The sequence below is a fragment of the Argiope bruennichi genome, chromosome X1 (genome assembly GCF_947563725.1).
Source record: "Argiope bruennichi chromosome X1, qqArgBrue1.1, whole genome shotgun sequence".
Classification (NCBI taxonomy): domain Eukaryota; kingdom Metazoa; phylum Arthropoda; class Arachnida; order Araneae; family Araneidae; genus Argiope; species Argiope bruennichi.
Genome location: NC_079162.1, coordinates 64527061 through 64541444, shown reverse-complemented (window position 1 = coordinate 64541444; position 14384 = coordinate 64527061). Strand labels below are relative to the sequence as shown.

Sequence of the window (14384 nt, the reverse complement as noted above, 5' to 3'; positions counted from 1 at the left end):
CATCTCTTTTTATGTCTATGGGATTTTTTTTTCTTTTAAAATGTTGGAGATTTGTACATCATCTTTAATATGCATTTCATATAATTTTCTTGTATTGAAGTTTTTGCATATGGGCCATTTTAAAATATAAGATTTAAATATCTTAAGATATAATTTTTTGCAGTTTTTCTATGACCTTATAAAATTCTTTTTTTTTTCTTTCTATAATTTAAAAGATATATAACTAATATTTAGAGGGAAAATTTGCATACTTAATGCTGTAATTGATTTTTTTAATGTTTTATTTGCATGAAAAGCATATTTTTTATTTTGGAATCTTTTATTAAAATTTCTGAATTGGATATAATTTTTTATTTATTTATTTTTATATTTTAGGAACAGTAGTTGTGACAAAGAACCCATGCATGCATCCTGGCGATGTTCGAAAATTTGAAGCTGTGTATGTAAAAAGCTTGCTGCACATTAAAGATTGCATTGTTTTTCCTGCTAAAGGGCCACGGCCACATCCAGATGAGATGGCAGGTAACTAAAAGAAAATTATATCATATTTCTGGAAAATAAATGGGGACAAATTCTGGACATTAGGAATACTCTTAACAAAACCCGTCCTTTTAACTTGAGTATTGTAATAAAAAATAAGCATATTCAGTATTCTACTCAAAGTCAACTTGGCACTGAGGCTGGAAATTTTCTTTCTTTCACACATTCTTTGTTCATACTAAGGCTTTTCCCAATCAAAATTTACTTTTTTTTTTCCTTGGATAATTATTTAGTATTTTATAACATTTCTTGACATGTGAGAGTCCACAAAATCTTTATTCAGAATGTTGTACATTAATCTAAATAGTACCTATTCTAATTTGTAGTTTAGTAGCCAACTTTAAAACCATACAAGATAAACACTAACTTCCAAATGAAAAAATATTTCAAACACTGTAAGTAATAATTTTAGTCAATAAATTAATAAGTAAAGGAATTAAGAAATTTAAATTGTTACTTGTTGGTTGTAATGGTGACCAAAAAAGTTCGAAAAGAAAAAAGTTCGCCAATTTGGCAATTTAGTGATGTCGTACGTGATTTTGTCTATATTTGTGTACATATATATGCATTTGAGTATATTTTTCTAATTTTGGCAAAAAATTTTTATTGACGCTTTTTGGTCAACATTAAAACTGACAGGTACTAAATTTTTATATATGAAATGAATATGCGAGTCCCTTGGTCTTATTAGTCACATTTAATAAAGCATTCTTGACTTTTTATGTTGATCAACTCTGGTTGTAGAAGAGATAAATTTATTTTTGTACTATTATTTATTTTCAAAATATTTATGAAGTAAATTTCACATCTAATCTATTCTAGTAATGTATATGCATTAGCACTCTACATGTCTGACTATTTATCCTATAGCTATTAAAATTGGCACAATTTATAACTTAGGAGTTGAAAATGTGCATATCAGAACAATTTTTTAAATTTAATTTGAAATGAAGGTGAATTTTGAGGTTTTCTGCATTAATTTCTGAAAATACTAATACACAAAAATGGTTTTCACAAATGTCTTAAAATTCAAAGAATTGTGTTTTTAATTTTATCAGTTTAATACTTCTGCAAATTTGTTGTGATTTTTGGCAATTTTTAATGTAGCAATGCACTAAATTGTTGACTTACAATTTAAACTGTTGTTGTTTAATCAAATAATTATTTGCTAGATTTTTTTTTTTTTTTTTCTTTTCATTGATGAAAGCTGAGAAAGATAAATTCTGTTTAATGTCTATGTAGGTTACAAAATGAATTTGTAATTCCAAGAAAGAAGAAAAATGCACCATTCAGTTGCATTTTTAATAGTACTATGATGTCATGAAACTGGTCTTCATTAGGAATGTTTATGTATGCAATGAATAGGAAATATATAAAAAAAAAAAAACATGGTTTTGATATATAAAAATTTGATGGCCAGCCGGTTGCCAAAGGCAACTAGTGAGTAAATAAACAAAATAGTTAAACAAAAAATTTCATTGTTTTGCATCCAAATTTCATTTAGTTAGGAAACTTAAGATTTCATTATTTTTAAACCTATAAATAGCTACCACTTGCTCAAGGCATCTGCTTGTTGGATGATCTTCTTTCAAGTGACATTGAAATCATCTAAATGAATATCCAAAGTGTCATAATGCAGTTAGCAATTGAAAAAAGTGCCCCCCCCTTATTTAAATGTTTGCTTATCAACGATGATTTATTAAAAACAACTAATGTGATTGAAATAATATGTATAAAATTCTAGGCTTCATAATTTTTCAGCTGTAAATTTTTGTGGAACAAATATAAAATATAATTTTTTAAAATTATTTTAAGCATTTTATAGCTTGTAAATATATGTTTAACTCTTTCATTTTAAAAATTAGACCACAATTAAAATGGATATCCTATATATTTGGTATTTCTGTATTTTTTTTTTAATTTATTTATTTTTTTAATTAATTTATTTATTTATTTTAATTAAGGAAGGTATGTAGTTAATTCTTGTTTCACAGAAATTTGCATTGCTGCGTTATAGCAAAATGTGAGAATCTTGTTGTGTAACTTAATTCACTTCAAATTTGTAACTTTTATTGTTTTTAGGTGTATAAGCTATATTTATAATTACTGTGATGAAGTTGTTCAGTTTATTCTCGTTTTTCAATCAAATATTTTTTGTTCAGTTTTTTTTTTTAATTTCCATTATTTATTAATTAAAAAAAAATTTTTAATTAAGTTTCTGTTTTACTACTTTACAGGAGTAACTTTCCTCTTACAAGTTAATCCTTATTTAATTATAAAATAATTTTTTTTCAACTCTCTATTATCTAAAAGTATTTGGAGCATTCTCCTTACTTAGAAATGGTAATTTAAATATCTGTAAAATAGAATTTCACAAAAATTAATTTTATTTATTCTTTCGAATAAAATAGGTTCTGATTTGGATGGTGATGAGTATCATGTAATGTGGATTAAAGAATTGATTTTTGATGGTGAGAACTATCCTCCTATGCACTATGCTGTCAAGGACAAAGCTAAAGAACTTGACAGGCCTGTCATGGTAAGTGTAATGTTCAGAATGATAGAAAATTGTAATCAGCTTTTCACTCCTTTATAGATTTGGAAATTGTATATTCTGTATGAAAATTCATTCTTATGATATTTCCAGAATCTAATTAATAAGTTAACTAAAATTTTATTTTGTATCAGTAGCATCTTCTAGTATTGAATTTTAAAAATTTTGAATTTATGAGTTTGTAATATTTATAATAATGAATTGAAAATAAAAGAATGAAGATTAGAAAATAATTAAAATAAAAAAAAATTGTTGTCTTTTTTTTTTATTGCGGTGATGAAAGTGTATTTTTAAAATGTTTTAAATTATTTTAATATCTTTTTTCTATTATTTATTTAGAATTCAGATTGATGCTCTTCACTTTGTAGAAAAGATGCAGTGAAATTTAAATAATTAAAAACTTTTATTTTTGCTGGTTAATGGGACAATAAAAATCTACTTTTTGCAATAGAAATCTACTTTTGAATTCCTAAGTTATGTTTGTGATACTAATAAAAATTTTAACCCCCCCCTCCCCCATGGACCTCTTTATTTATTTTATTTTGCAAAGTCAAATGAAAAGGAATTTTGAAAATTTTTATAAGTGCATTTTTGCATGTTTTTCATACCAATAATGTAGTTGTTGATGTAACATCTGAAAATATCACTGTTTGGTTTTATTTTTGGCCAACAATGACCACTTTGTAGAAAAATTGCTCATTGCTAGATCCTTCTCGGGGTGGCCGTTGAAATGTTCTAAAATATTGATATTCAGAGCTTCATACTGAGATTATTCACAAAGCAGTGGAATTTCCTTTGTTATTGTGCCAATAATATTTTATTAAATATGATGTAATAGACTAGGAGATGAATGAAAATTTATTTGTAATTTTTTCAGCAATGTATCTGTTGACACAAAAAACATGAATTATAGTTCTCTATGCCATTTAGAACAAATTTTGCAAGTAAAAGCATATAGCTAAGCTAACACTTTAAAAATGAGTTATTTGAGCATTGTAGACATCCTGTATATAAGAATGCATATAAAATGCTTATTGGTTTCCTTATGATTGGTATGTTTCTTAATAAGGTTGCACATAAATATGCGACAATTGTAAATTTCTAAAAATAATGAATTGTTTGAAAGACATTGTTTTAAAACTATATCCAAATTTATATTCTTACTAACTACCTTTGGATTTGCTAGTTTACTGGTCTGTTAAAAGCTTCTTTTGCAAAATAGATTTAACATTCACTTTAATTCCTGCCATTTTTTAATATTAATTATGCGTTATTTTCTGTTAGTTCCCTTAAAAATTCGTAAGAAATGGATTTTATTTTTAAATGTTTTTTTTTCTACCTTTTCAATAATGTAGCTTGATTCTACCTAAAATATTGTAAAATTTAGCATTCTTCTTCATGTTGATGATGTCTTAAAAATAAATTTAAATCTTTTATAGATTTTTTTTTAGAATTATATAAATATGTCAATTACTTTCCTGAAATCTGATTTGCCAATAATGATTTGTACTATGGACAAAAGGGCAATTTCACTATTTTGCACATTTCAGCATTTTTTTTATATTAATATTGATAATAATTGTTCTATATACATTTAATATTAATTCAAAATTCTTAAATGTTTGTTGAAAAATATATAAAAAAAATTGATTAAATATAGAGAAAATTTTATAGCAAAAAATCAGGTAATTGAAACAATTTTTTAAATTTTAAAATTGGGTAAAAATTATTTTTTGTACTTGTATCATTTTAAGAAGTTGTCTTGAAAATTTGCCAAAATTTTTAATTTAAAAAAAATTACTCCAAATACAAGTGTCCACCCTCCAAAATATCTCTGTGCCAAGTTTGGTATCTCTAGCTCTGACAATTTAACCTGTAGAAAGCCAACACACACATGCACCCAAATATGCATTCATCTTCATTTTAAGCAAAAATAAAAATATATACTTTTATTTTAAATTAATAAATCTTAAACAATAATTTTTTTATATATTTTTAGATATCAGATGAATTGGACCACCTGTGTAATTACATATTCAATGATAAAGTTGGTCTCATTGCAACTGCACATTTAGTGTGGGCAGATCAAATTAAGCAAGGTATTTTCAGTGATTTATGTATTCGCCTTGCCAAACAATACTCCCTTGCATTAGATTTTGCTAAGTCGGGAAAAGCAGTTGCAAGAAACCCTAAAGACCGGCCGTACAGGTATCCTGACTTTATGCAAAAACTTGATGAAAAGAAGACATATTTATCACCTAATGCCCTTGGTATCCTCTTTCGCAGTTGCAAGAGATTAGAATTAGGTTTGGACACTGAGCGAAATGAAATAGATTATAAGTTGGACAATGCCCTAATACATGAGAAATGGGATAAAAAGTATAAGAAGTCAGCTATAAGAATTTATAAAAGGTACTGTGATAAAATAGATTTTTTTCTGAAAACGTATAACTTTGAAAATGAAGGCCAGTTTTTAGCTGGAGCCCTAATCAATCCACCAAAGTATTATGAAAATAGGCATGACCTTGGTAACATCATGGCACTTATTGAGTTTGAATCACAGTGGATTTTTCGAGATTTACAGAAGAAGTTTTTTGAAGAATTTGGTGGAAGGCCACAGGATGGGATATATACTGATGAAATGTTGCAGAAGGCTAGTGCATGGTACATGGTGACTTACAGCAAAACTGAAAAGACAGGTTCTCATTTCTTTGGAATGCCTTGGGCTGTTTCAGATGTCTTGGTGGAATTAAAAAAAAGAAATGAGCTCCTAAATAAGTCATCAAATATAGCCTCCAAATCCCTCTTGGAAGAAACTATAGATAAAGCAGTCTCAAAACACTTTACAATGCTTGATGCTGATGCTGATACAGAGGTAATACATGAAAATCGTCTATCTGTTCTAGATGTTGCCTGTACAATACTTGCTAAATGGATCAAGTCTCAGAGGGAATATTTTTCAGACCCTGATATTAAAAAAATTGAGAAATGCATTGATAAAGAATTTTCTGCCATAACAATGGATATTGCAACTAGAGATTCCACATACATAGAGACACTGAAACGTGACATGAAAATTAAACGAGCGATTTCTCCTGCTCACAATGTAATTGAGACAATTTTGCATGTAGCCAGCATTGGTATTCAAAATCCTGAGAACCAGCTGTCTGATATTAGACAAGAATTGGGTTTGCTGGCTTGGGTGACACTTATCAAATTAGCATGCACTTACAACCCTCAGTACCTTGGAGTGGCAAATGTAGGAAGTGAATATGCCAATACAGTCTTCTATAAAAGTCAAGACAATATAATTGACACTCTTCAGCTTCCCCTGTTTGAAAAAGGTAATATAACCAATTTAAAGTTCAGCAAGAAGGTGGTACAGCAAATAGATGGTGTCAAAGAATACTTGAAGCAGCAAACAAAATTGAAAAATATTGATTTCCGTATTGTTGCTGGGAGTGACGGGAATTACTTCATGAGATTGACTGTACAAGGAACTAGGTATTCCATTGAAAGATTAAAAGACATTGTTGTCATGGATGAGTTTTTTGATGCTGTGATTTCTAATCAACCCATTTCTTCATAGGTCAAATAGATCTTGTGAGAAAATCCTGAAGCATATCGCACTGAGCAAGTGAACTTTTTTGTTGTATAATTATATTTGAAGCTATGATTTCTGGTTACTGTTTGTGTATTATTATGTTTCTCTATATTTTAATTTTTAAAATTCCAGACTTTTCTTGAAAATCCTAAGAAATCGCAATCAGTGTTTATTTTATTTTATTGCAAAATTTTAGACCAAAGATACTTCTGATGTTCTGTTAGCTGTGATTTTACCTTTGTATCTATTATATACATTTTTCATGTTATTCTTAAAAAATGGTCGAGAGTTTTTTGAAAAGTAAGTTGTTATGCAGTGTCGATTATCAAGCACACATACTCTACATTTCATTTATAATGTTATTATGAGTGATAATGAAGTAAATGAGCTTTAATGATTGATTTTATCAAAGCATTCAATGTCAGAAATCTGTATTTTGGATGCAGATTTTTAAAAAATTAACTGTTACTGAATAATTGGTAAATATATTAAAAGATCCAGATAAGTATGAGAAAATTCATTTGAAAATTAAGTACTGAATTTTCACATTAAATACATTGATTTTGAACTAAAATGCATAATGAAACTGTATTTATATATTTTATTAAATGTTTCAGTTAACCTTCTTACCCTTCTAGTACATAGCTTTTTGGTAATTTGTATTTAAAGCTGAAATTTTAACTTTCTACTTAACTATGAAAAAAGTAATAGTAAAATTAAATTTAAAAAGTGTGCCAAAAAATGTGCTATTTGAATGTTTACTTTTTTTTTGTTTGTTTTATTTCACTCATGTTTCAATGTACTATTTTTTACTTTAACATAATAACAGTCATAGTTTCATTGTTATTGAAGAAAACTTTATTAAGAAAATTTTGCTGTTAATAGGTATTGCAAAAGGCTGTAAATCAAAATTTAAATGAAGTTAGACAATGTTTATTAAATTTATGTGCTGCTAAATGTTAAAATTGTTTTGTACTATATAAATAGTACAAGGTTTAAAATATATACATTTATTAGTTAAGAACATGTTTAGACATATTGATTTTTTTTTTTTTTTTTTTGTATTTAAAATGTTAGCAATGTTACATAGTTATTATTGTCAATATTTGTGTATAGATATGCCCCTGCTTGCCTGTTTATTAAGTCTGTTAATGAAACTAGTAAATTTCTTGTTCAACATGATAATAGCAATTTTTTAAAGTGAATTACTATTGATGAATATGATTACTGAAATGAAATTCTTTCATTTTCTTAATTCAATGAATAAACATGTTTCTTAATAGCAATAATTGCTTCTAATGAGTATCACCTTCCTTTTATTTTAATATCTTATTTAAATAAATGAGAAAATCTGTTTCCTCATCTATGGAATAAAGATCTGTTTTCTTTAATTTATTCTTGAAATCTCTTTTTTTTTTTCCCCTAGTCATATGAAAGTGTTTTCTTTATAATTTTTTAAAAGTCTAAATCTTTGTTTTCGTTTAGTAGCTTAACTGTCAATCAAAAATCAGTTGGCAGGTATATATATCCTATTATTATTCTAGTCCTAAAATTACCAAATAAAATGAGGGAGATTTTTTTTTAAATTGAAAGTAGTTATTAGCTTAACTTTTGTTCTTAGAAGCTAATAGTTGATACTTATCTCCTATTTTAAAAATGGTTTAATGATAAATCAACTGTTTAACTATAACACATTTTTTTATAATTTGTCAAATAATAATTCTAAAATTCTGTGTTGAACTGAATTCTGAAATTTAAATAAAGAAATAATTTATAATAATGGCAAAAGTTCAATTTATATGTCGTTGAAGCTCCAAAGATAATGCTTGCGATACTCTAAATTATCTGAGCATTTGATTTTAATTGAAATGTTTTGAAACATGAGAGAAAGATACTTTTTTTTTTTTTTTTTCTGAACTGCTACTTAACAATTTAAATACAGTGAAAAATTAAAATATTTCAGATTAAAAAGGATATATTTTTGTGAACAAATACTTACTATAGTATCAAATCATAATTGTGCCAAACAGATATGGAATTAATTATCAAAAATCATTGTTTTGTTTTAGGAGAAAAACTTTATTTGATATTTGAGTAATTGTCAAATTTCATTTTCATGTACTGTGTGTTTTTATTTTCTCATCTTAACAATGTTTACATTTTTTTCATTCTACCATTTACAATTTTATTATTCTCTCCATTTCATTTTTTCTACGTGTGTCTTGCTTTTATATTAGTGTAGATACTAAATTATTTTCTTTTAAAATTGATATAATCACTTCTATAGTATTCTTATTGGCAATCTATTGTTTTATTTAAATTTGAATTTTCAAGAAATTTGACATTTATATAGCTTTCGAGTTGGAAGAAGAAAAAACAGTGTTCACCTTGTGTCATTTTGGATATTGATTTTTGAATTATTTTCTTCATGATTGTCTGTTGATATAATATTAAATGTGTTATAAAAATATGTTTATTTCTATGAGAAACTTGAAAAAGGTTCCTAACATTGTTTCTAAATAGAAATTTCATATGTGATGTAAAACTTGCTTATAATGCAAGTACTTAAAAATTTTGCTTGATGAAATTTCATAATTTATTGTAAATGTATTGAACTATTTTGTATTGCAAAGGAATTTTTACTCTTGTATATTCTTACTTTAATAGAGATGGGTTTGACATTTGATCTGCTGTTTATTTATAGGCATTAAAACTATAAAATTCAACACAATTTGTATTCTATTGTTGCAAAAGGAAAAAAAAAATTGTCATTGTTAGCCGAGTTCTCATTTAAGAGCTTTTACATTTGTAATTTTCTTTAAATATGATATTTATATTCTATAATCATGATAATTAGCATCAATAAAAAAAATTGTAATTAGTATCAGCTTCTTAATAGTTATATGTTAACTAATATTGTTCGAGCTTGAACAATGTGTATTGGAAAAGTAAGTTCCATATAGACTGCTTAATGTTGTACAATGTGAGCTTGAACAATTTGTATTAGGAAAGTAAGTTTAATGTAAACTTCTTAATGTTTTAAAGAACTAAACAACTGTGTAATGTGTTAAATGTTTAAAAATTGTTTTACATATTTAATGTTTGAGGTTCTTTGTTGTCTATAAAGTGATGAGAATGATTAGTTAATATTTGTCTGCTACCTACTTATAACTGTTATACACATTTAAGTGTGTATCTGTTGATGCTACATATTTTCCATATCTGCTGTTTTAAACTGTATTGCTTCTGTAATTATAAAATTTAACACAATTTATAATCTATTGCCGTAAGAGAAAAAAAAATTCCAATTGTTTGCCGACTTCACATTAAGTTCTATTTTCTTTAAATAATTTTGAATTTGATGATGATAATTTGCATTAATAAAAAATTTTTAATTAATAAATACAAATAAAAGATTTTATTAAAATAGTAATTAGTGTTAGTGCATTAATAATTATATATTAACCAGTGCTGTTTGAGCTTGAACAATTTTTATTTTCCAAGTTCCAAGTAGTCTACTTAATGTTCCAATGAGCTAAACAACAGGGTAATGTGTTAAATGTTTAAAAAAAGATTCTGTAAGTGTTTGAATTTCTATGTTGTCTATAAAATGATGAGAATGATTAGTTATATTTGTCTGCTACATACTTGTAACTACACATTTAAGTGTCTGTGTCTGTTGACAATACATATTTTGTGTATTTGCTGTTTTAAACTGAAAAATTTGAATAAATTCAATATTCAAAAAATGTACTTGTTTTGTTTTTTTCTATATTAATTATAAGTGAAGTATTGTTCTGTAGATTTTTATTTACTGGTAAAGTTTACCTTATTTTAGAAGAAACAATTCTGTTTTTTTTACTTCAGATCTTTGGCTTATTGAAAAAGAATAATAGTGTTACTAATTTGTATCTACTCATAGTACATACAGTGTATGTTAGAGCTTATACCGCTTGTAAAGAAATTCCTGTTGGCAAGCTCGAAGTCTAAGTTAAATCTTCTTTTGTTAGTGTTGTAAGGAATCTTGTTGTTTTCCACCCTTCCTTTATATCTTCTAATTTCCTTAAGAGTGATAGAAGGTTTCTTAAGGGAGGGTGAAGGTTTTTGAACTATATCTCCTGCACAGATTAAAAAGATAATTGGAGTTAGGAATTGAAAATAAATTTTTATCTCATAACTTCTAAGCATTTGCAGCTGTTGAAAAGCTTCCAGTGCAGAAGTTCTTAAAAATGCGACAATAGTTCGTCCAATTTCAATAATAATAATAATAAACTATTTTCAATGCGTTTGCTTGATTTGAACTTTCCTCTAATCTTCAATACTGGGTGGAAAGAGGCGAAATTTTAAATTTAAGTATAAACTGCTAAGCCTAAAGTTTACCTACACAAATGCCGAAAAATACAAATTATATTTTAAAAACTGGGGGTAACTTTCCTTTATACCAATTGATAATTATAAGTGAAATATTCAAATGCTCAAAAGATAAGATTTTAGTTCCAATATTAACTAAGGAGACGATTTTTTCCTCCAATATAAATGAAAAGTCAAACAATAAATTCTTACTTTCTATCATAAAATACTTATGTTTGCATTTAATGGAAAGTAGAATATTTGCAAACAATAGTTAATTTCTTCAAATATGTTTATAAAGCAGAGATAAAATTTCAGTTCTTGCCGACTAATACAAATAATTGGCATTTACTAAAATTTTCAAATATTTTCAATAGTATAAACTTTAGAACAATCTCAGATTTATATGATATTTGAACTTTGACTTTATTTATTTTGCAATAAATACTGAATTGTTCGTTAGCAATAAAAACATTACCCATGGTTGTTTCATTATGTAATATTTCATTTTTACTTTTTGTATACGAAACTACAGAGAAGGTATTGTAATAATCACGAGAGTTTGAAGAATCTCCAAAGAAAGAAGAAAATGTTTTAGATTTCCCTGTGTTCAAAAAATACATTTTTGGAAAATGTCTGTTTGTGAGAAGCATAACTCAAAAACGTTTTGAGCTAACAGAATTAAATTTTGCATATGCCCTTTACCCCAAATTTGTAGATTTTTTTAAAATCAAATTTTGGACAAAATTTCTGTGGAAGTTTGTCTATCCAGCTATTCGAATAAAATTTAACACTATAACTTCAAAACGAAGAGAACTAGATAGATGAAATTCGATGCACAGAATCTAAATCTATAGTGTTGACAATCATAAATTTTTTTTCCAAATCCAAAGTATGATTGACCACTTGTTGTACTTTCAAAAGCACTTAAACTCGATAATTTAAATATATTAAATTTGATGTGCGATTTTATGTACGCTTGTAGTTCTGTAGATTACGAGTGTAATTTTGGTTTCAGACCGGTTTAGAAAAAGGAATCTAAGGCAGAAATTCGATTTTCGGATACTATTAAAAGTTGTGAGCAATGGCCAAATGAAAGAAAAATCAAAAAGAAAGAAAAGAATTAATGGCCAAAAGAAAAAAAAAAATCACCCAACAGAGTCAGTAAAAATCTAAATTTAAGGCATAGGTTTCTTTGTATACCAAGGCACTCTTTGGGATGACGCCTTTATTAGGAAATATGGGAAGAAGCTTTGGTCACTCCAGCCGGTTAATTTATCGTATTCGAAGTATCGAGAAGGTATTGTAAATTACAATTTATAATCGTCAAATAGTTCAAATTCGTGATTGTGGGGAATTTCTTCGTTTCAGATCTAAAAACATATTTTTGGCATAATGGCTGTCTATCAATCAGTCAGTTTGTCTGTGACAAAGATAATTCAAAAATGATTTGAAGTAGACAAATGGAATTTCATGTACGGTCTTTTCACTAAATTTATAGATATCAGTCAAATTTTGAGTAAAATCTTTTCTAAGAAAGACAACCTGTCCTGCTGCTTCAATACAAATAAGGAGAGTAATTACAGAACGCAAACAGCTATGTAAATAAAATTAGTACATAGGTATGGAATCTAAAATATAGAAACTTGAAAGATGTAGGTTATTGGGGTTTATAGCTACAATGGCTGTTATCCCCATCTAAAATATAGATTCTTATCAAATTTTGCACAAGTTTGAACCAAATCTGTTAAGCTGTTGCCCATTTGTCGGTTCGTATTCTATATTATGACTTAAATCAATGAAATTCGGTATATTGTCTCGTGACTACAATCGGCACTTCTGATAGATAAGATCCTATCTATCGAAGGAGCCCAAAACATTTATTTTCAAAATAGATTCTGTAAAAATAGTAGATTCATGCAAAAGATCTATGCCTTGTAACTACCGTGCACGGCGATAGTGATCGTCCTGTCAGTGTCTTAACCAAGGTCTTTGAAAAGCAAAGAAAATTAATTGGAAGGTATGCGAGATTGTTTCAGGAAGTCCATTTCCGTTGTTTGTTTAAAGAAGGATGAATTTGAAGACAATAAGATTAAAAAGAATCTCTCTTTGCCTTTCAGCTTGCTGCGATTTTTTTTGGTAACCTGCTGTCTATCGGAGGTATCGGTATATCTCGCGTCGAAAGAAAAAACGATATACGTATTTATTTAATTTGAATCTTTTGATAATTTGGTTTCAGTGTATCTATATTACGGCAAAATTTAGCTCCGGTTGCTCTATGGTGAAGGAAATATGGCCGTTTGACATCATGTCTGAAATCTAGAATGTTTCTATTGATCTATTTTTGATATTGAAAATAGATGGTTGTACAGTATTTTATAAATAATAAAAAGTATATTTTAATTTTGTGTGTCGATCATAATGATTACTTCCACCACCGATTATTCAGTCCAGTGACAACGAAATAAATATAATTGATCACAAATTTTTATTGCTAGGGCATTCATTTCTAATCGTGATTTTGGAGTGGGACTATCCAGTAACTATTCAATCCAGAAACCAGTTCCTTGCATATTTCCCAGGATTACTACAAAATAATACAAAATTGTCGAAAACATAATAAATTTTTAGTATATGAAATTAAACATTGAAATTTATTTTCAACCCAACCTCTGGAAAAAGCAGTTTTAAAAAGAAAGAAAAATACCGATGGAGAAACCGTGAATTGATTAACTATATGCTGGATCAGATTTACAAGGGATGCAACATACAAAATGTTCAACAAAACTTCGATAGAACGAGATTTTCAATTTAAAAATAATCGATTTGTCAACACTTCAAGGAAGGTAAATAATTCCAAGTAATTTCAGAAATATAAAATTATCTTTTATGTAAAAAAAAAAGGAGATTTATTACATCTGAAAAATACAAGGATATAATGGATTTAATACCATATACCTCCCATTCATCATGAATTTTTTAAAATGTTAAATCTTGAATGAAATTGAAATTGATTATACCTAAGTATAAACTAAAATACATAATTTCATTGAAATTCTTAATAAAACTGAATTGTTATGTTATATTTTCTACTAGAATATTCTTGCTAATCTTTAAAATTTGTTATTTATGAGAAAAAAAAAGGCAAAAGCACTTGTTATAGTAGACTAATAAGTTTATCTTCGGAAATTGGATTCTTAGGATCTAACTGACTATTTCAAATTACTGTGTAATTCTGGTAAATGAAAGAAAAAAAAACTCTTTATTTTATTTCGAAATGTTATTCTAACAAAATGTTTCTATAAAACAAAACAATGAGAAATATTGTTTCTTTCC

At 27.0% G+C, this 14384-nt stretch overlaps 1 protein-coding gene across 2 annotated transcripts in view; it reads left to right on the top strand.

Moving 5' to 3' along the window:
- The window catches only part of LOC129959075 (uncharacterized), a 34007-nt gene extending 26602 nt beyond the window's left edge, over positions 1 to 7405 (top strand). Inside the window, exons 6-8 of one of the 2 annotated variants that reach the window (XM_056071872.1) lie at positions 376 to 522; positions 2952 to 3079; positions 5094 to 7405. In XM_056071872.1, the coding sequence (XP_055927847.1) occupies positions 376 to 522; positions 2952 to 3079; positions 5094 to 6683 (1865 nt within the window). In that variant the 3' untranslated portion in view covers positions 6684 to 7405. The remainder of the gene's footprint in view (positions 1 to 375; positions 523 to 2951; positions 3080 to 5093) is intronic. The other variant, XM_056071873.1, reaches the window with a different exon arrangement.
- Positions 7406 to 14384: the final 6979 nt, after the last annotated feature.